General features: G+C 41.8%; 1 protein-coding gene across 2 annotated transcripts in view; it reads left to right on the forward strand.

Annotated features, from left to right (window-relative positions):
• Nucleotides 1-3,684: 3,684 nt before the first annotated feature.
• Nucleotides 3,685-23,584, forward strand: part of FAF2 (Fas associated factor family member 2) — a 47,972-nt gene continuing 28,072 nt past the window's right edge. The window contains exons 1-2 of one of the 2 annotated variants that reach the window (XM_012781524.3): nt 3,685-4,342; nt 20,006-20,074. In XM_012781524.3, the coding sequence (XP_012636978.1) occupies nt 20,027-20,074 (48 nt within the window). In that variant the 5' untranslated portion in view covers nt 3,685-4,342; nt 20,006-20,026. Of the gene's footprint in view, nt 4,343-4,474; nt 4,615-20,005; nt 20,075-23,584 lie in introns of those variants that run through there. The other variant, XM_012781523.2, reaches the window with a different exon arrangement.

The following is a 23,584-nucleotide window of genomic DNA, read 5'->3' on the forward strand; positions in this document are numbered from 1 at the left end:
AAATTACCAACGGCCTTCGAGACAGGTGAGACTGCAGAGATCTGAGGTGGAACGTAAGCAATGTTTGAGACATTACCTCCCTTGTGCTGCTCCCTGCCCCCCATACCTAGTCCCATACTATTAATAGGGGTCGTCCACTATTGTGGTAACAAAAGGCCTGCATTCCTTCTAAGAGGAAAGGCACAAGTACAATGATTCACAAAAATTACCTTTAATGCAGTAGCCAGCCACATCTCTGTAGACTTAAGGCCAGTGAAGTAGTGAAACAAACCACAGTTCTCGGCAACTGCAACGGGTCCCAAGGCTGTAATCCATAATCGTATCATCTCCTTCCTCTACTACTCATTCTAGAGTTCCCTCACCCTCACCTAATACTTTGGTTGGCCTGATTGCTTCCCAGTGGGGGGATCCATGCTTTTATTTCTGAAGGGTCTAAGCCTTTAGTTATCTTGCACTTGTCAGGTTGTGGTTGTTGCAATTGCTGATTTTTTGTTATTACTGGGTACAGAAGTGCCAGGTAATCACCTGGGATCCAGACATACACCTTCTGACGCCACAGTGTGTAACAGCAACCCTATCAGGGGGATTACCTTGCTGGAAGGGCAGCACTTCCACCTGTGGGTCATGGCTCAAGGAGCTCAAAGTGCACAGATGATAACTGCAGCATCCAGTTCAATGGAACCCACACTAAGTCCTCTGGGAAACATGCCCTCCCCACAACCAGGTAGAAACTAAGATTGTGGGGACAATGTAAATGAAAATGGATTATTTGCCCTGTCTGTAAATAGGTCTCTTACTTTTTTTTCTTCCCCATTCTGCCAACTGAGGTGTTGTTTGAACTTGTTCACAGCTGACAAATCATGTACTTTTTATAAACAGAACTTTTTTTTTTTTTTTTTTTTTTGAGACAGAGTCTCACTTTGTTGCCCAGGCTAGAGTGAGTGCTGCTGTGACGTCAGCCTAGCTCACAGCAACCTCAAACTCCTGGGCTCAAGCGATCCTACTGCCTCAGCCTCCCGAGTAGCTGGGACTACAGGCATGCACCACCATGCCCGGCTAATTTTTTCTATATATTTTTAGTTGGCCAATTAATTTCTTTCTATTTATAGTAGAGACAGGGTCTCGCTCTTGCTCAGGCTTGTTTTGAACTCCTAACCTCGAGCAATCCGCCCCCCTCAGCCTCCCAGAGTGAGGATTATAGGCGAGAGCCACCATGCCCGGCCTATAAACAGAACTTTTTAAAAAGAGCAATAAAACATCTCTGCCTTAAAGTCACCTATTATCAGCATTCCTTGCTCAATCACCCAAAACTGTGGTGATCCTTCTTTTGTCTTCTGAGATGCTCTAATAAAAGCCCATCTCTTAGTACCCCACAGGCAGTAGCTTATTCCCCAATTTAGTTCCCCTGGCTTTACTCCTGTAAGTCCATCCAAATTCATGAGGCGCTTTGGCTAAGGCTCTAGCCTGGGCCAAATATTTATAGAGCTTATACTCTGTGTCTGGCATCATTCTAGCCACTGGGGATTAGTGGCAGCCAAAGCCAACTTGGTCTCTGTAATCTTCATAGAACTCAGAGTGGAGAGAGAAACACTAAACATGTAAATATGATAATGTTATCTAGTGATGTTTCTAAGAAAACACAACATGTTTCGTTCTTCTATGAGAATGCATTATTATTATTATTTTTTTTTTGAGACAGAGTCTCGCTTTGTCGCCCAGGCTAGAGTCAGTGCCGTGGCGTCAGCCTAGCTCACAGCAACCTCAAACTCCTGGGCTCAAGCAATCCTGCTGCCTCAGCCTCCCGAGTAGCTGGGACTACAGGCATGAGCCACCATGTCCGGCTAATTTTTTCTATATATATTAGTTGGCCAATTAATTTCTTTCTATTTATAGTAGAGACGGGGTCTCGCTCTTGCTCAGGCTGGTTTAGAACTCCTGACCTGGAGCAATCCGCCCGCCTCGGCCTCCCAGAGTGCTAGTATTACAGGTGTGAGCCACCGCTCCTGGCCAAGAATGCATTATTCTTGTACTGAGATCTGAATGTCAACAGGGCCAGCCATGTGAGGGCTCAAAGAAAGAGTGTTCCAGGCAGAGGGTCCCGCAACCATAAAGTCCCAAAGGTATTCATGAGAATAAAGAGGTGAAGCCTTGAAGTCATGACTTGGCACTAATGAGGTGGGAGAAGCAATAAGGCCAGATCACATAGGGCATCTTAGACCACAGTAAGGAGCTTGAATTCTATTCTAAGGTCAGTAGCAGCCAACAGAAGGTTTTCAGCAGGGGCATGATAGGGTCTGATTTGCTTTTTAAGAAGATTGTCCGGCAGGTGTGATGAGACTGCACTGGACAAGAGTAAAATCACGGAAATCAGGTAGGTGATAACTGTGGTGGTCCAGGTGAGAGATGAGATAGGGAGTTAAGGATACTGACACAGTCTATTACCAGTCACATACCTCTGGCCTGAGGTCTCTGCCACTTCCCACCTGCCACTGCAGTTGACTTTCTGTCAGACGAGATGCCTGAGGCAAGGTCACACCCAGAATGAATTAGTAGACAGTAACAGACACATGTTGAATGAATCTGTAGCAAAAACTAACTTCTGTGAAGGGCTTTAGCAATAGCAAAGCCTTTCCTCAAGTCATTATTATTATTTTTTTTCTTTTTAGGAAAGGTTGTATCAGAATCAAGTCATTATTTCATTTGATCCTCTCAACAAGTCTGCAAGGTGCCTGTGATTAGGACATAAACTTCTCATATCCTCTCTGATTTAATCCCTGCCACAACCCTGTGAGATAGGTGTAGTATTAGTACATTCACACCTGAGAGATGAGCAAACTGAGGCTCAGGAAAATTAACGAACTTGCCAAAGTCACACAGTCAACCCATGAATGGTGACATCCCAGTTTGTAGCCAGGTCTCCCTGAGAACATGAGAGGTACTTAGTTGACTTTCATAAAGTAAAACTTTGTCTCCAAGCCTAACTTGTTTCATCAGTCCAGATATTCTTATCAGAAGCCTGAGGATCTATAATATGCTATCGGGTACAGGTATTACCTTTCTCACTCCTTCTCTTACTTTTTTGGCTGAATCTAGTTGAGTCACCTTAATTCCTATTGGCCCCATTTAATCTATAATGAATAACTTGATGGGGCAGGAGGGCAGAAACAAACGAACAAATAAAAACTGTTGCTGATATCTCAATGGTCTGCTTTACTCAGCAATCAAGATGCTTATCATCTTTCGTGATGAGAATATGGGTGCTCTTAAAATAATGGGCAATTCCAGAAATGCTGATCTTATATATGGAAACCCTCAGCTACTGCTAAAAGGCAGAAACCACAAATGGTCACAGAACTTCAGTTTTCAAGGCCCTTCCTGTCTTCCTGTCTCCCCCAGATCAACCCTATGAAGTGGCCTGGGGTGGGGATTCCACAGATGGGGACCACGCTGGACAGTGGGTGGGAGTCACAGACAGTCAGTGGGAAAGCAGGTTCCAGACCCAGATCTCTCTTCCTCTCCAAGGCCTTCTGGAAAGCGGACAGAGGAGGCAGATGACAGCAGTGGAAGTGAAAAAGGGCTCTAAAGGGAAGTGGTTCGTCTCTTACTTATGGCCTTAAAAAAAAAAAAAATAAATAAATAAAGGGAAGTGGCAGACTTAGAAGGGGCAAGGGAAGTGCAGAGGAAGGTAGAGATTGAGGACTGGTGGTAAGACGGGGGGAAATAACAATGTGGACAAGGGAAGGGGGACAGCCTCCCTGGAGAAGGCGCAGAGGCGGCGGGTCGGGGCCGCTGGGGAGTTCCATTCGCCAATGGAGAACGGAGCCCGAGCGGGCTGCCCAGGGCTGCCCAGCGCTTTGCAAGGTGGCATCTAGAACCCCAACCGGAGCCTCCGGATCCCGGTGCACGGAGAGCTCCGCGCAAGCCTGGAAGCGCCCAAACCTCCAAAGACCCCGGGAGCCGCGCCCAGGCTTTCCCGGCGGGTGACCTTGACGCGGTAATCTAAATGCGGCCAGAGCCTTCCCTCAGCTTCCGGTTTGAGGGCGGCTTAGGGACGTGCCTCACCGGCATTCGGGCACTTTCGGAACCTCCCGAGAGATGGGCGGGAGTTTTTTGGGAACTTAGGAACATCCAACGGCCGATATGTCGGAACCGCCATAGTTTCTCCTGTGAAACCCTGAGGAATATCGGAGGTTACCGGAAATGTGGTCTAGGGACAGTCGAAATCAGCCGAGTGCCATTCGGTACATTCCGGAGCTTCTCGAGACACTTCCGGACCCTCTCGGCTCTGCGATCTCGTCCTGAGTCTCAGGTCTCTCCGGTGGATCCGTCCGTCGCCTAATTGGTAAGGGCGACGCGTACCGACAGTTCCTCGGCACTTTTCGGAAGTGTTCGGGATCGGCCCCCTGACGGCAGGCTTCGGAGAGAGTGGGCCTGCGCGCGCGCAGACGCAGTTGCTGGCCGGCGGTCGTTCAGACCGGATGTGGTTGCGGCTGACGTCAGTTCCGGCGGGTGACGGTGCGGACGGGTCAGGAGCGTAGAGGCGGCGGCAAAATGGCGGCGCCTGAGGAGCGGGATCTAACCCAGGAGCAGACAGAGAAGCTGCTGCAGTTTCAGGTAGCAGCGAATGCTCGGTGCAGCAAGTGCCGCCGCAGTATAGGGAGTGGGCCCCTACGGAAGCGCAGAACCCTCCTCGGATTGGGCCTGGATCTTTCCCAGACCAGCGGGCGACCCCCTCCCCCCAGACGCCAACTGCCCTGATTCCCCCGGCCCCTGAGCCGCTGTTGGCAACTAGCCGTCCAGGCATCGCTGCGGCCTGAGCCGCCTACTCTGTGCCCCTGTGCGGGTAGCCTCCGCGGGTCAGCTTCCCTGGTTTCCTTTGGCGGCGTCAGTCCTCAGCCATCCTTCCCAGCTCGGTTACTAGTCGGACTCTCCGCCCAATGACTTTATCTGCCGGAGATGCTTAATCCCCGCTGCGGGCTTAGCGTCAGTTCGAGCCCGTGGGAAGCCTCCTGTACCATTTCCACCAACACTTACTGAGAGCCACTCGGGTACCCGGTCTCGTGTTGGGTGTCTGGCGTGGGGGAGGGAGCACCTACCCGCAGTCCTGGTCCCAGCCCTACAGCTGTGGGAGGACACCGTGCGAGGAGACAATGCACGATTATATAGGTATCATCGGTGGCTTCCTACGGGGTATATTACTTTGGGTTTATCCCTGGGCTCCGGTGCTTGATTATACTTGAGGAGGGTGGTAACTTGCGGGAATGTTATGTTTATGCAGGATGTTAAGAACATTTGGCACCAACCACTGGGCTGGAGAATCTTGTTGGAGGAGACCACTAGGGTGGGCCACTTTGACATTTTGTTAACAGTTTCCTTATTTCCGAAATGAGTGTCTTGAAAATGTCTACTCCCTGAGGATGTCCTGGAGATCCAGTGAGCTTATGGATGTCAGAAGGGCTTTGTAAACTGTGTAAAATGTGCTAAATACACATTTATTTAGCAGTATATCTGAAGAACCTTAGTGCTCAAGCACTGGTAGGTAGAATCCCATCTACCATTTAAGATATTGTAAGTACTTTGCCAAACGCTTAGCATACATAATCTCATTTATACTCAACAACAACCCTAAGAGGTTCATGCTGTTATGATCCCTATTTTACAGATGAAGGATGTCAGGCTTAAGAAATAAGCCTGTCAGGCTGGGCGCAGTGATTCACGCCTGTAATCCTAGCACTCTGGGAGGCCCAGGCGGGAGGATCGCTTGAGCTCAGGAGTTGGAGACCAGCCTGAGCAAGAGCAAGACCCCGTCTCTACTAAAAATAGAAAGAAATTGGCTGGACAACTAAAATTATATAGAAAAAATTAGTCGGGCGTGGTGGCGCATGCCTGTAGTCCCAGCTACTGGGGAGGCTGAGGCAGGCTGAGGCAGGAGGATTGCTTGAGCCCAGGAGTCTGAGGTTGCTGTGAGCTAGGCTGATGCCATAGCACTCTAGCCTGGACAACAGAGCGAGACTCTCTCTCAAAAAAAAAGAAAGAAAGAAATAAGCCTGTCAGATTTAAAGCCAGATCCATCTTTCTAGAACCTTTCCCAGGTTTTTGACATATGTGCTGCATAACTTAGATAAGTGTACAGCTGAGGGTAGAATACAATGCTGTGATAATCTGATTTTTTTTTTTTTGGCAAATTCTCTCTTTTCTGTAATTTCCTTGATTAGATTTCACTATAATTTCAAAGTGCTTTTTTCCCCTTCTCTTAAATTGATCAATGAGTTGAAAGTATATAAATGGAAAAATGCTGTCATGGACCTAGTGGACATTTGATTGGAGTTTTTAGTAGAGAAAATTGATGACATAGCAAATTAGAATTAAAGAATGAGTAAACAGCAGGCAGCCAGCTTCCAATTCCTGGCAGATGACCAATTTCAGAGTTTTATTTAACTTCAGCAGATTATTTCATCCTTAAAACTCTTCGGAAGTAAGCCACTATGTTGTTTAAGTGTAATAAAATGATTTGAGTTATAAATCATGATGTCCTTAGTCCTGTACTGGAAGTACCTGAGTATGAATATGTGATAGCATTTCTCAGGTAACAGTGCATAGGAATCTCCGTTTTTGTCTTCCGTGGATGTCTATATTTGAAGAGAGGTGGGCAGCAGGTTCAAGTTGTATTAACATTGCTTTATGAAATTGGATTTATTGAGGGAAATGCATTTTACATTTTTGTGTTCTAGAAGGAATTGCTGGATCAGATTCATCATCTAGATTTGCCATTAAGCATTGTCTAAGGATAGGCGTGGTGGCTCATGCCTGTAATCCTAGCACTCTAGGAGGTCAAAGCAGGTGGATCAAGACCCCATCTCTACTAAAAATAGAAAGAAATTAATTGGCCAACTAAAAATTTATATAGAGAAAATTAGCCGGCATGGTGGTGCATGCCTGTAGTCCCAGCTACTCGGGAGGCTGAGACAGAAGGATCGCTTGAGCCCAGGAGTTTGAGGTTGCTGTGAGCTAGGCTGACACCATGGCACTCTAGCCCAGGCAACGCAGTGAGACTCTGTCTCAGAAAAAAATAAAACATTGTTTAAAGCTTACTAGGTGTTAAGCATTTATGCCAGGCAGTTGATATAGATGAACTCTTTCAAACTTCTTTATATAACACTGTAAAGGATTAACTTTTGTTCATTTTATTAATGAAGAAACGGGTTCTGAGAGGTCATATAACTTGCGCTTGTAGGAAGTAGAGATTTAGAAATCCTCATCCGTAACCATCTTGTCTAATCTGATGGAGAAGCCAGGTACATAGATGAATATTGAGTATTCTGCAAGATACTAGTGCTTTTAGTGTAATATGATTTAAAAAAAAAAAAGTGCTGTGGGGAGCTTAGGGAAGGGTAGGAGTGTTGATGTAGGGGATAAGGATGGCTTAGTAGTTACAGTTAAGTGTCTACTATGTCTTAGGCATGGTATTAAATAATTTACAACTATTATGCTTAATCCTTACAGTAGCCATGTGAAGTACCATAGGTGGTTTGCCTGCTCCCAGGTAAGGAAGCAGATCTATTGATGTATTTGCTCAATTCTAGTGGAATTCTAGTGGTCTGGATCTGGACTTAAAGACTGGGCTCTTACCACTATCTTGGTACTTTGAAGGAGAAATAGAATTTCAACAGGTGTTGAACAGGATGACGGTCAAAGCTGAGGAGATAACTTACACAGTATGGAGATGGAAGTGTGGAGTGTGTCTGTAGTGATGGATTTAGAAAATAAGAGAAAGGCAAATTAGAGCCAGACTTTTGAGACCTTTCAAAACTATGCAGAGTGATTTAAGCTTTATTCTTCAGGTGTGGGAAGCCATCAAAGGATTTTTCAACTAAGGAGTGACAACACTAGGTTTCAGGTTTGCTTCACTAACAGTATGGAGCATGTGCTTGGAATCTCCACAGGTGTCAGGACAGAACAAGGTGACACTGCTAGGTGCTGGTTCTCAAGGTGTTTCCTAATTTGCTATATTGAAATCAGTGAAAGTAAAATATTTTGGAAATCTTAGATTTCCTCTGTTTCACTTTTTTTGTGACATGTGATTTGATTGCATTTCCCCAAGGCATATTTATCATGTTTCTCAGTCCATTTGATGTCTTCTAAAACTTTTTTGTGGCTCTCTATTTCTCCTGTTTATTTTGGAACCAGTTGAGTATGAATAACTGTTGTAGACTTAAGTTGTTTCAAATGGGAAAGAATAGAGACATAGGGTTTAAGAAGAGTTAATGCAGATGGAAGGTGACTTTTGTTGGAGTCCGTTTCTCCAAATTTCCAAATATAGCAAACTCCCCTGGTGCCTTGGTTTACTGCCTCTAGGTTGATGCTTGAACACCTGGAGAAGGATGACATGGACAGAGAGAAAGGAGCTATGCATGCATGGCAAGTAGAGGAAGAAGTGATCCCTTTACTGCTTGTACAGGAGTAGGAAATTTCTTTACTTTTAAGTGGATATTAGTGTATGATCCTCATTCTCTTAAATTATAGAAAGCCTGAACTCTGGGCTATAGAATATAACTCATTTTGAAAATCTTCCTTTGGCTTCATCCTATTATTACCTAAAGGGAAAAAAATACAGGGTGCCTCCATTTTTTTTTTTTAGACACAGTCTCTCTTTGTTGCTCAGGCTAGAGTGAGTGCTGTGGCATCAGCCTAGCTCATAGCAACCTCAAACTCCTGGGCTCAAGCAATTCTACTGCCTCAGCCTCTCGAGTAGCTGGGACTATAGGCATGTGCCATCATGCCCGGCTAATTTTTTCTATGTATATTAGTTGGCCAATTAATTTCTTTCTATTTATAGTAGAGATGGGGTCTTGCTCTTGCTCAGGCTGGTTTCGAACTCCTGACCTCAGGATTCCGCCCGCCTTGGCTTCCCAGAGTGCTAGGATTACAGGCATGAGCCACTACGCCCGGCCTATATTAAAAAATTTACCTAATTATGCATGATTGGTGCATATTAGTAACAAAATTGTATTAAAAAAGTAATTGAATCTTATTACTTCATCCTAATTCCAGGTTTGTTATTTGTCTTTGTATACTTTCATGCTAGGATAATAGATGTGAGCCACCACGCTTGGCCTTTCTTCTCTATACAAAGATATACAAACTAATGTTGAAGCTCTTTTATCCTAACCTTCACTTGACTGATTAGTTGGAACAGATATATTCTATTTCCTAAGGTCTTCTCTCTCTAATATGCTCAAGTGTTTCTGCTCTCACCACTTGTTTTTTTTTTTTTTTGAGACAGGATCTCACTCTGTCACCCTAGGCTGGAGTGCAGAGTTATACCCTTGACAAGAGTCATTTTATGGCCAGGTTCAGTGGCTCAACCTGTAATCCTAGCACTTTGGGAGGCTGAGGCTGGAGGATCACTTGAGGCCAGGTGTTCCAGACCAGCCTGGGGAGCATAGTGAGACACCTTTTCTAAAAAAGCATTTAAAAATTATTCAGGAATCTTGGTGCGTGCCTGTAGTCCCAGCTACTCAGAAGGCTAAAGAAGGAGTGAGCTATATGATGATACCACTGCATTCTAGCAGGCCATAGAGTGATACCCTGTCTCAGGAAAAAACCAAAAAACCAGTGTGTGCTGGTCATGTTTGTCACATAAATTTATTTATTTATTTATTTATTTTGAGACAGTGTCTTGCTTTGTTGCCCAGGCTAGAGTGAGTGCTGTAGCGTCAGCCTAGCACAGCAACCTCAAACTCCTGGGCTCAAGCAATCCTGCTGCCTCAGCCTCCCGAGTAGCTGGGACTACAGGCATGTGCCACCATTCCCGGCTAATTTTTTCTATATATATTAGTTGGCCAATTTCTTTCTATTTATAGTAGAGACAGGGTCTCACTCTTGCTCAGGCTGGTTTCGAACTCCTGTCCTCGAGCAATCTGCCCGCCTCAGCCTCCCAGAGTGCCAGGATTACAGGCATGAGCCACTGCGCCTGGCCTGTCACATAAATTTAATTAAATATTATGTAAGCCAATAAAATACCATTGCAAAGAGTTTTCATTTATATGAAAACTAAATGCTTTAGAAAGGCTCTATGAGACAAATTGCTAAAACAAAACAAAATGCCATTCAGTTACATGTGGGCAAGATAAGTGTAAATGATTGGGAAAAATCATTGAAATGTAGGATTGTGCACTTAGTGCTTGGTAAGTGTTTAAGGCAAATGCACTCCACTTAAAGAAATCGAATTGGTGTGGTTTATGCTAGAAAGATCCGAGGAATGCCATTGAACCCACTCTCTAAAAAATGGGTAGGCTTTTATCGAAAGATTGCTGCATTAATGTGTATACTTTATGTTAAAATGAATTATTTAAGTAATGTAAGAATATTCTTATTCCTCGATTTACATGACTTTTCAATAATTAGGTATGGGTCTTATTCTCATTGGGTATGAGAACTTCTGACTTTGTCTTATAGAAACATGATCATATTATACTTAGCATAGCAAATAAGTGGTCTTGATGACTGACTGGTGTAAGACTGCCTGCTTCTGAGTGCTAGCTTCTCCAGTTACTAACTTTGTGACCTTGGGCAATTTACCTGAACTCTCTGTGCCTTAGTTTCTTCATCTATAGACTAATATCATCCATAGACTATAATTAACTACCTCATAGGCTTGTTTCAATGATTAATGGTTAACATATTTAAAGCATTGGCAAATATTAGGGGCTGAAATGTTAAACATTATTATTACTTTGTAACTTTATAAAACATTGATGGATAATCAGATTGTTTTCATTTTTTGGTATCATACAAATAATGCTGTAGTGACTATCTCTGTACATGTAGATTTATTCCATTCTCAGTCAACTCTTATTTAGCACCTACTATGTGCTAGTCACAGTTCTAGGCACTGGAAACAGCAGTACATTAAACATAATTTTTTCCCAGTGGAGCTCACATTCTAGTGGGAAGAGACAGAAGAGTTAAAATAATGAAAACTATAATGTGGTGTGGTGGCTCACACCTGTAATCCTAGCACTTTGGGAGACTGATGTGGGAGGATTGCTTGAGGCCAGGAGTTCAAGACTGGACTGAGCAAGAACCCATCTCTACAAAAAATAGAAAAATTAGCTGGGTGTGGTGGCACATGCATATAGTCCCACCTACTCAGGAGGCTGAGGCAGGAGGATCGCTTGAGCCCAGGAATTTGAGGTTGCTGTGAGCTAGGCTGATGCCACGACACTCTAGCCCAGGCAACAGAGTGAGAGAGACTCTGTCTCGAACAAAAAAATTATTTTTTCAGAATGGGCCAGGCATCAGTGTTTATGTATTCCTCTAAGTATTTTAAGGAATATTTTGTACTTGGCAGAATAGTATAAATTAAGATTAGTCTGAGTAAAGGATTGCCTGTACGATAGATAGATAGATTTATTTATTTATTTATGATTTGTTCCTCGAATCACAGATATTCTTTTATAAGTTGGTCTTTGAACCTAGGTATTGATAAAGATTTACTAAATTTTGTCAGTTTCTTTTGGGCCATTTAAGGATTATTTTATATGTTCAAGAATTCATGTTGCCATTTCTCCAACATTATATTTTTGCTTAAAGTAAGTAGCAAAAGTGAAGTAATAAAGTGATAAAATTGAGGATTTGATCTTAACTGCTTTCAGTTGTGTGTGCTTGTTTAATACTACTCTTAGAGTGCCAGAAATGATAAATGGCAGAAATCACCATGAACACTTAAAAGGCTTTGGACATTCCCACCAAAGAAATTTTGAAAATTTTCTTACAGTCCTAGAATAAATTAGGAAAAAAAAAAACTTTTCATGCTCGATATGTAGGGAATTTTTGTTTGTTTGTTTTGACAAGTTCTTATTGGAGTTAAAAAAATAAAAGTCAAACAATCTAAGCAATGTATTATACTACCCTTAATTAACTGTCTTCTCTATCTGCATTGCCACTATGCCACTACTCTAGTTTGTACTTACTTCTCCTCTGGACTATTTCAATAACTTTAATACTGGTGCCCCACAGCAGTCTGTCTCTTCTTCACTTTAGCCTTCCTACTTTTTCCAGAGTAATATTTTTTTTTCTTTTTATTTTGAGACAAGAGTCTCACTTTGTTGCCCAGGCTAGGGTGAGTGCCGTGGTGTCAGCCTAGCTCACAGCAACCTCAGACTCCTGGACTCAAGCGATCCTCCTGCCTCAGTCTCCTGTGTAGCAGGGACCACAGGCATGCGCCACCATGCGTGGCTAATTTTTTCTATATTTTTTTAGTTGGCCAGTTAATTTCTTTCAATTTTTAGTAGAGACGGGGTCTCACTCTTGCTCAGACTGGTTTCGAACTCCTGACCTTGAGCGATCCTTCCACCTTGGCCTCCCAGAGTGCTAGGATGACAGGCTTGAGCCACTGCGCCCGGCCCAGAGTAATTTTTTTTAACAAAAATGATTGGAGTGGCATTGATAAAACAGCATGAAATTTTTCTTTGCACTTGATGATCTGATGCATACTTCACTGTCCAGCCCCATACTTCTACCCTTTCTGTTTCCATTCCCGTGATAACTTTTTCTTTCTCCTAACATAGCATTCTCTCCCATGTGTTCATACATGCTCTTGCATTGCCCTGAAGCATCTCCTCTCATCTCCTCTCACCCCAGTTTTCATTCAGAACCTCGATATCTTCCCTGATAAGTTCCTTGAAAGACAAGGATTTGTTTACTGCTGATGTATGGTAATCGTCCTAATAGTATAATTATTTACATGTCTTTTTACTCAGCAAAGTTAGGGGGGGATCCAGACTGTGATTTCTTTGTTTTGTGCTTGCTACATGATAGATGCTCAGTTAATATGTGTTGAATGTATTGAATAATTCACCAGAAGTCTCACTTAATCCCAGAAACTTTGTTATTATACTGTTCATTTTTTTTTTTTTTTTTTTTTTTGAGACAGTGTCTCACTCTGTTGTCTGGGCTAGAGTGCTGTGGCATCAGCTTAGCTAACAGCAACCTCAGACTCCTGGGCTCAAGCGATCCTTCTGCCTCAGCCTCCTGAGTTAGCTGGGACTACAGGCATGTGCCACCATGCCTGGCTAATTTTTTCTATATATTTTTAGTTGGTCAGTTAGTTTCTTTCTATTTTTAGTGGAGAGGGGGCTCACTCTTGCTCAGGCTGGTCTTGAACTCCTGACCTCGAGCCATCCTCCTGTCTCAGCCTCCCAGAGTGCAAGGATTACAGGTGTGAGCCACCATGCCCGGCCTGTACTGTTAATTTTATCTGCTGCCTTCACCCAAGCAATTCCAACAGCATTAAGTATATCCCATTTTTAGGACTAAAGGGAAAGTGGAAAATCCCGTCAACCATATTTTCATCTTTATAGCATTATACAAGGGGAAAGCTACATATTAGGAACTTGGCAATTTGAGATCTCTGACAGTTACTTAATCCTTCTAGGCCTCAGTTTCTGTATCTGCACAATGACTAATATTTTTAAGTTTATACAGTTATAAGAATGAGAAAGCACCTACTACAGTGTTTGGCTCAGGTATGTTTAATAAGTGGTTAAATCTAAATCCTGTAGCATTGTATTATATAGTGTCAGGTTTTGAGATGGAAAAGTGATAGATTTTTAACTTATTTTTTGCTTTTTTTTTTTTTGGAGACAGGATCTCACTCTATTGCCTTGGCTAGAGTCCTCCTGCCTAGCATCTCAAATAGCTAGGGCTACAGGTGTGCTCCACCACACCCAACTAATTTACTTTTATATTTTTGTAGAGATGGAGTGTCACTGTGTTGCCCAGGCTGGTGTCAAACTCCTGGCCTCAAGCAGTCCTCTTGCCCTGGCCTCCCAAAATACTGGGTTTACAGGAATGAACCACCACGTCTGACAATAATGTGTTGTTTTTTTTTTTTTTAATTTTTTTTTTTTTTGCTTTATTTTCAGACAGCATCTTGCTCTGTTGCCCAGGCTAGAGGGCTAGTGTGCAGTGGCATCGTCATAGCCCACTGCAACCTCAAACTCAAGTGCATCCTCCTGTCTCAGCCTCCCAAGTAGTTGGAACTATAGGCACGTGCCACCACATCTGGTTAATTTTTTCCATTTTTGGTCAAGTCAGGATCTAACTCAAGCGATCCTCCTGCCTTGGCCTCCCAAAATGCTAGTATTACAGGCATGAGCTTCTGTGCCCTGCCAATAGTGTTTATTTATTTTGTTTTTTTACATCATGGGGCAGAGGCGTATGCTCCCCTATGCCACCTGGTAGTGTTCTCTTTTAAAAAGACTTTCCCCTATATGATGTTTTGAGGTTTAATTTTCTTCTTTTGTAAAAGCAGGACCTTTCAAAGACTTTAAAAGATTGTATTGCAAATTTCCAAAGGGGGAATCTGATGTGCGGCATTTTCCATTCTTATTTGACCCCAAACCCTTTGTCTGTAGAGCAAAACTGTTCCAATGTGTTTGTTGATCCTGGGCCTAAAGGAGAACAATTGTACATGCACATATGGGCTGAAATTCAGCTACCTGTAGGTATAATAAAGAAATTGAAATTTTCTAAATTGAGAATTTATTGAAAACTTTTTGTTTTCTAACATTAATTAATCAAGTAATGGTGGGAGGCATGGAATAAGAGAGAATCTGGACTTTGGAGGTAGTTATTCTGTCTGGGTTTTGGTTTCAGCTCCACTGTTCATCATCATCCAGATATTCTTAGACAAGGTACATAACCTTTTGAATCCTTGCTTCTCTGTGGTAAAAATGAGCATTTCAGTACTTATTATAGTAATAGGTGTTAAGCAAGTAGGAGCTGCTTGTATTTAATTTGGGAAATCAGTAATGTGAATAATAAAGATATGAGTGTAGGAGTTTTAGTTATAGATCAGAGCCCAGCAGTGATTGCTTAACTTCCTGGATGAATTTCAAATTTCATTTCATCTGCCACTACCAGAGAAGGCATCCTGCCTGTCAAAAGCAAAGCTATCTGTGCAGTCGGAAGGAGAGAACAAAGATCCTTAGTTTTTGCCAAGTTTCTCTCTGGAAATAACTGAAAACAAAACTTAAAATATGTATTCTCAACAAACTTAGAGCCAACAAGCCAATTAGAATTTAGAGAGTTCTTAGATCTCAACTAAGATTTCATACCACCAACTCCCTGCAGTGTTTGTTAGTGTAAACAGATGAGATATGGAAAGAGAAACAGTTCTTAGGAAATCAAGGTGAATACACCCTACTTATGCAATCCCTATCCAAATAATTGCGTGAGACATCTGGTTAAAATATTACACACCATTTATTGTTTGTGATACCTTCCTTAAGTCATACTTTAGCAAGAGATAGATAAGGGATCACAATATTTCAAAAGCTGGTTGCCAAGTTATTGACATCCTCTTGTCTTCTGACTTGGCGAAGGAGGAAGTTAGGCCAAGGCTGGAATAGGAGAGGGCATGGGATGGTTCACACACTTCACCTGTCACCCCGATGCGTTTTACTAGATATTCCTTGAGAATATTTTTTGCCCCAAAAGGTAAACACTGCCCGTCTCCCACTAATGCAATCAGTGAATTACATTTTAATGTGACTTGCTGTAATAACTAAATGCAGTACTCTACTAAATCCTTGGGAGATAAATTCTTGGGAGGGAAGGAGGAAGATCATGGAGCAAGGGATGTGTCTCAGTAAGACAGACTCAATAGACATCCGAACCGGGGAATATATGGTGGCAGTTGGTAACATTAGTCACTTGGCCCTGAGAGATTAGAAGGAAAAGGAGGTGCCAAAGTTAACATTTATATTCACTGTAGTCATTTTGTCCAGTGCCATCTCAAGCCCCCTTTAATGTCAGTAGATTTTTTTTTTTTTTTTTTTTTTGAGACAGAGTCTCACTCTGTTGCTGGGCTAGAGTGCCATGGCGTCAGCCTAGCTCACAGCAACCTCAAATTCTTGGGCTCAGGCGATCCTCCTGCCTCAGCCTCCCAAGTAGCTGGGACTACAGGCATGCACCACCATGCCTGGCTAATTTTATATATTTTTGGGGGGGGGCAGAGTCTCGCTTTGTTGCCGAGGCTAGAGTGAGTGCCGTGGGGTCAGCCTAGCTCACAGCAACCTCAAACCCATGGGCTCAAGCAATCCTGCCTCAGCCTCCCGAGTAGCTGGGACTACAGGCATGCGCCACCATGCCCGGCTAATTTTTTCTACATATATGATTAGTTGGCCAATTAATTTCTTTCTATTTATAGTAGAGACGGGGGTCTCACTCTTGCTCAGGCTGGTTTTGAACTCCTGACCTTGAGCAATCCGCCCGCCTCGGCCTCCCAGAGTGCTAGGATTACAGGCGTGAGCCACCGCGCCTGGCCAGTCAGTACTGATTGGAAAGCAAGCTTGTCCAGTTGGGCTTCCAGCTTACTCTGCTATATATTTTTTTTCTTCTATTTATGCTCAGGTTGGTCTCAAACTCCTGAGCTTAAGTGATCCTCCTGCCTTGGCCTCCCAGAGTGCTAGGATTACTGGTGTGAGCCCCTACGCCTGGCCAAAAAGATCTTTTTAACTTGGACTTTTTTCTACAACTGTTTAAGTCCTTTCTGTGTACTAGGTACTAGGAGATGTTACAGTGAATCACAGACACTGCTCTCAAGGAGCCTATACTCTCTGAGAAGGCAGTAGCATGAATATAAATAGTCATAATAGGAGGTGGGAAACAGTAGATAAAATCAATTTTGATATTTAGAGAAGAGAGTAGTCATTTGCACCCTGTGAAGAAGTAAGGTGTAAGAGTCCAATCCTTAAAGAGAATCTACAGTGAGGAGGAGGAATCCTGAACATCCCAGTCCTCTACAGAACTGTAATGTAGGAAATTTGAAGTTGAGGGAGGCCTGGAATGGTCAGGAACTAAAATCCAGACTGTCAGAGCTATCAAAGTTGGTGGTTCCTAACAGCTTTTTAATTTCAGTATTCACATTTTTATAGTATTTTAAACATTAAAAATGTTTTATCAGCAAGTTTATGTACTGCTTGTAATTTTTTTCTTTTTTTGTGCTGCTTGTAATTTTCAAAAATAAACAATTATATATCTAAAGAATCCAAACTTCAGTTTTTGGATTGTATTTTATTTTTTAAGCTCTGGAAATGATATCCAGTCCAAATAAACTTACACTACACACAAAGGAAGCTAAATTCAGAGTTAAAAATGTGCCTTTTTATGGCCACAGGGTTCAGAATCAAAGCAAGAACTTAAGTCTTCTGAATATCAGTCCATGCTACCACATTCTTGTCAGGTTGAAGTTGGTTTCTTTGTTCTGGTGCTTGCTGGCTGTTGAGAGGAGTTTCTTGAAAATAGAGACTGTATCTTATTCATCTTTATATTCTTGGACATAGTAAGTAATATACAAAATAGGAATGCAGTAGACATGTGTTGGATGAATGGATGGATGGATGAATTTAGCTTTTATATGGGACCCTGAAGGAAGGCAAGGGTTTAGCTCTGTGGAGATTCTGGGCATGATATGGTACATATGAACTATTAGATTTGCTGAGTATTGGACCCCTGAAAAGAAATATAAAATAACCCAGAAAGCCAGGTTGGGGCTATATTACAGAAACACTTAAATGCCAGGCCAAGGATTTGTTATCTGGTCAACTGAAAGGTTTTGAGCAGAGGAATAACTCACACAAACAGGAAGAAGAGCCAAAAGGACAGGAAGAAATTAAATTATTGAGTTTACTTTAAAGTGTTATGAAAGGGCCAGGCTCGGTGGCTCACACCTGTAATCCTAGCACTCTGGGAGGCTGAGGCGGGCGGATCGCTCAAAGTCAAGGGTTCGAAACCAACCTGAGCAAGAGTGAGACCCCATCTCTACTAAAAATAGAAAGAAATTAATTGGCCGACTAAAAATATATAGAAAAAGAAAGTAGCCGGGCATGGTGGCGCATGCTTATAGTCCCAGCTACTCGGGAGGCTGAGGCAGGAGGATTGCTTGAGCAGTTTGAGGTTGCTGTGAGTTAGGCTGACGTCACGGTACTCTAGCTCAGGCAACAGAGTGAGACTCTGTCTCAAAAAAAAAAGTGTTATGAAAGGATTAAAGATTCTGGTTGAGGGACTGGGAAATTCAGTTACAGATGTAAGCTAAGATAGAAAATGAACTATCACAACTTGATTACTGATGAATTGTGGAGTTCCAAGGATAGAATAAGATGAAATTGAGGTTCCTGATGTCATCTTTGCCTAGATATTTTGGAGTGTTGTGTCCTTAACAGATAACTGTGGTTTTAAACGATGAATTTCAGGTACTGGTTCCATATCTGGAGGGAAATGTTGAATAGTCTGTTGAAAATGTGCTGCTGAACTTAAGAAGAGATTAAATCAGGAGTCGTCTACATTAAAAGGGTGGTTGAAGACTGGGGATTCAATGAAATAGCCAGGGAGGTAGGTGGAGAGGGACTAAAATCAAAGATACATCCTCAGGGAATTTCCTGTTATACATTTAGAGTTATGCAAGAGGAGCCAGAGAAGGAGCTTTGGTCAGAGACAAGGTGAAACCTTAGAACAGTTAGCAGTTCAAGAAGGGGTTGGGGAAAATGCTTAATGTAGGGAAATATCAGAATTACAGTTTTTTTTTTTTTTGAGACTGGATCTTGCTCTGCTGCTGGGGCTAGAGTTTAGTGTTGTTATAGCTCACTGCAACCTCAAACTCCTGGCCTCCAGCAATCCTCCTGCCTCAGCCTCCTGAGTAGCTGGGACTACAAGTACACGCCACCACCGCTAATTTTTCTTTTCTTTTCTTTTTTTTTTTTTTTTGAGACAGAGTTTCGCTTTGTTGCCCAGCTAGAGTGAGTGCTGTGGGGTCAGCCTCGCTCACAGCAACCTCAAACTCCTGGGCTGAAGTGATCCTACTGCCTCAGCTTCCTGAGTAGCTGGGACTACAGGCATGCGCCACCATGCCTGGCTAATTTTTTTCTACATATATATTAGTTGGCCAATTAATTTCTTAACATTTTTATAGTACAGATGGGGTCTCGCTCTTGCTCAGGCTGGTTTTGAACTCCTGATCTCGAGCAATCCTCCCACTTCGGCCTCCCAGAGTGCTAGGATTACAGGCGTGAGCCACCTCGCCCGGCCTCAATTTCAAGTTTAAAAAACTAAAGACCTCCTCATCCTCTGGGTTTAGCAAAATATTCTTTAATGTTAAACAACTATTCTATTTATAATAAAGGTTGAGCATTCAAAATCTGAAATCCAAAATGCTCCAAAATCTAAAACTTTCTGAGCACTGACATGAAGCCCAAAGGAAATGCTCGTTGGAACATTTTGGATTTTCAATGTTCAACCAATGCAATGAAAGTATTCCAAAAAAAAAAAAATTCTAAAATGTGAAATACTTCTGGTCTTAAGAATTTTGGATACGGGGCCAGACCTGGTGGCTCACGCCTGTAATCCTAGCACTCTGGGAGGCTGAGGCGGGCCGATCGCTCAAGGTCAGGAGTTTGAAACCAGCCTGAGCAAGAGCGAGACCCCGTCTCTACTATAAATAGAAAGAAATTAATTGGCCCACTAATATATATAGAAAAATATTAGCCAGGCATGGTGGTGCATGCCTATAGTCCCAGCTACTCGGGAGGCTGAGGCAGTAAGTAGGATTGCTTGAGTCCATGAGTCTGTGAGCTAGGCTGACGCCACGGCACTTACTCTAGACTGGGCAACAAAGCGAGACTCTGTCTCTAAATAAATAAATAAATAAGCATAAACTTGAATTTGAGAGGAGAATATTGATTTTAATCAGTTGTCCTCTCAATTGAAAGCCTTGAAGTTTTAAAAGGAATTATCATTTTTTCATTCAACAGGAGTCTAGAATAGTTAGCTGACAGGATAAATTCTGAATCAGTTCAGTTTTGCCATACTTGAACATACACCTTCAATACTTTTTAGTGTCTTTTCCTAGCAGTATTTATAAATATTCTATTAGGGGTAAAAAATACTCACCTGTGTATTATTGGTTTTCCTCTAAGTAACTTTATTTTTATCTTCTTTTCAGGACCTGACTGGCATAGAATCCATGGATCAATGTCGCCATACTTTGGAACAGCATAACTGGAACATAGAGGTATTGATTGATTCTGAGCTTATTTCTTTTTCTCTGGTCTGATAAAGAATCAAAAGCATATATTTTTCCATAGCAGGAATCTTTTCCCTCAATAGATTTTTTTTTTCATAATTATGAGTCTTTAAAAAGAAAAGTGTAGGTTTTAGGAAAACTGTTGATTTTAGAACAGTGTTAATTGGTAATGGTAATAGCAGACATCTTGTCCTCACTGAGATGCCTCTAATGTTGTATTATCAAGTGTGATGTTGGTTGTTGCATTCGTATAGATCTACTAAGGTGTAAGCTCAATGAGACAAGAGATTAGTTTTTCCAGTTTTAACTGCTGTATTCCCGGCATATAACAGTTAACCTGGTGCATCATAGGTTCTCAAAAAATTTCTGTGGACTGTTCTTCCATTCTTTTTTTTTTTTTTTTTTTTTCGCTTGTTGCCCAGGCTAGAGTGAGTGCCGTGGCGTCAGCCTAGCTCTCAGCAACCTCAAACTCCTGGGCTTAAGCAATCCTCCTGCCTCAGCCTCCCGAGTAGCTGGGACTACAGGCATGCACCACCATGCTTGGCTAATTTTTTTTTTTAATATATATATTAGTTGGCCAATTAATTTCTTTCTATTTATAGTAGAGATGGGGGTCTTGCTCTTGCTCAGGCTGGTTTCGAACTCCTGACCTTGAGCAATCCAGTCGCCTCGGCCTCCCAGAGTGCTAGGATTACAGGCTTGAGCCACCGCGCCCAGCCTGTTCTTCCATTCTTGGTATATTAATAGTTTATATGAGGAAGTATGTTGAGTTTTATCAGATACCCTTTTGATCTCTGGAATTACTATTTTAATTATCGTACTATTTGAATAGGGTGGATTCCTGAAAACATATGCCTAAGTGATATTTAGTTATTCAACACTTTTTTTTTTTTTTTGAGACAGAGTCTTGCTTTGTTGCCCAGGCTAGAGTGAGTGCCGTGGCGTTAGCCCAGCTGACAGCAACCTCATACTGCTGGGCTCAAGCGATCCTACTGCCTCAGTCTCCCGAGTAGCTGGGACTACAGGCACGCGCCACCATGCCCGGCTAATTTTATATATATATATATATATTAGTTGGCCAATTAATTTCTTTCTATTTTTTTTATAGTAGAGACAGGGTCTCGCTCAGGCTGGTTTTGAACTCCTGACCTTGAGCAATTCGCCCGCCTCGGCCTCCCAGAGTGCTAGGATTACAAGTGTGAGCCACTGCGCCCGGCCTAGTTTGCTTTTTTATTTTTATTTATCCTTTCCATATTAATCTTTCATTTTATTTTATATAGATATCCAGTGAGATCTCTTTGTGATTTTTGTCCCGTCGACATTGTAAAATCTATATACATATATTTTAAAATTAAATATTTCAAATTTAGAGAAAAATATAAAGAAGACAACCATGGGCCGGGCGCGGTGGCTCACGCCTGTAATCCTAGCTCTCTGGGAGGCCGAGGCGGGCGGATTGCTCGAGGTCAGGAGTTCGAAACCAGCCTGAGCAAGAGCAAGACCCCGTCTCTACTATAAATAGAAAGAAATTAATTGGCCAACTAATATATATAGAAAAATGAGCCAGGCATGGTGGCGCATGCCTGCAGTCCCAGCTACTTGGGAGGCTGAGGCAGAAGGATTGCTTGAGCCCAGGAGTTTGAGGTTGCTGTGAGCTAGGCTAACGCCACGGCACTCACTCTAGCCTAGGCAACAAAGCAAGACTCTGTCTCAAAAAAAAAAAAAAAAAGACAACCATGTATGTACCAGCCAGCTCCTGAAAGCCACACATTTTTTTTTTTTTTTTTTTTTTTTTTTAAGACAGAGTCTCACTCTGTTGCCTTGGCTAGAGTGCCCTGGGGTCAGTGTAGCTCACAACAACCTCAAACTCCTAGGCACAAGCGATCCTTCTGCCTCAGCCTCCCGAGTAACTGGGACTACAAGCATGCACCACCATGCCTGGTTAATTTTTTTTTTCTATATATTTTTAGTTGGCCAATTAATTGCTTTCTATTTTTAGTAGAGACAGGGTCTCACTCTTGCTCAGCTGGTTTCGAACTCCTGACCTTGAGCGATCGGCCCGCCTCAGCCTCCCAGAGTGCTAGGATTACAAGGGGTGAGCCACCTGGCCCAGCCCCTGAAAGCCACACATTTTGCGACAACTTGCTTCAGATTTCTTTTAAGCAAATCTAGATAAAATGGAACCCTCCTGTAAGTTGTTTGCTTGTCACCCTGTGCACTCCCTTTCTTTTACTTGGTTTCTAGAAGTGACCGCTGTTGACAATTAGGTGTTTATCAAGGAATGTTGTTTAATGAAGGTTTGATGTCTGTATTCAGTCAAGCTTTTTAAACATACAATTTAAAATGTGCTGTTTCTTTTCTTTCTCTGTTTACTTGATGAGACTACAAGTTCCTGATAATCATACTTTCTTGAGATAACCATGTTTGATGTTTAGTATATTATATGTCCTTCTAGACTTTCTTATATGTATAGCTCTGCTTAGATAGTATGCCAATAATATGTATACAGCTTTCCAATGTTGGCTACACGTACATCAAAGAGAATGCTTCTTTTTTGTACATGCTGTGGAAAGGTAGTACATGATGCAAATTAAATATGTTAATAAATTCTATGTCTATTTTGGGGAAGGCACTTTCTAAGTTTTATATAGTTTGACACTATTTTATTGACACCTAAAGACACATAGCTGTTAGAACTTTTTGTTAATATCAGATAATGCTTTTTGTTTAGAATTCTAGTTTGATTTATTAAATATCACCACCCCTGCTATTTTTATTTTTGCTTTGTGATTATCTGGTGTAATGTTCAACTCTTAACATGAAATAACTTATAGAAATTATTACACGTTTGTTGCAAAAATACCCATGCACCTGGGTACACCCACTTAGGGAAAAGACTTCCAAAGGCATAAAGAGAAAAATGATCACCCTTAATCCCACCACTTCATGGATAGCTAGTGTTATATTTTAGTGTCTATTCTTTTAGAATTTTTGTTTTTTAATATGACTATATAGGTTTATATATAATTTTCTTGATCTCAGAATTTCTTTACACTCTTAAGAATTATTGAGACCCTCCAAAGAGCTTCTTTTTCTATGGGTTATATCTATTGATATTTGTTACCATATTACAGATTAAAACTGAAAAATTTCTTAAAGCTTATCATTTTTTAAAAACTCATTACATGTTAACCAAAATAACATTTTCATTAAAAATAACTATATATTTGCAAATCTCTTTAATGTCTGACTGGATTTTCATATGTGCTTTAGCCTGTAAGCTGTTTTAATATGTAATTTTAGTTTAAGTATGTGAAATAATCCAGCTTCATTCACACATGTGGTTGGAAACAGGAGGAATATTTCATTAGCCTTTTCAGATAACTGGATATTCTTTGATACTGTGGTAGTTTCTTAAAACTTAGTTGCAATATGGAATTTTTTTGTTCATTTTGCAATATGGCATTTAAAACTGTATCAGTGAACTTTTTTTTTTTT

Source organism: Microcebus murinus, chromosome 28 (genome assembly GCF_040939455.1).
Source record: "Microcebus murinus isolate Inina chromosome 28, M.murinus_Inina_mat1.0, whole genome shotgun sequence".
NCBI classification, from domain to species: domain Eukaryota; kingdom Metazoa; phylum Chordata; class Mammalia; order Primates; family Cheirogaleidae; genus Microcebus; species Microcebus murinus.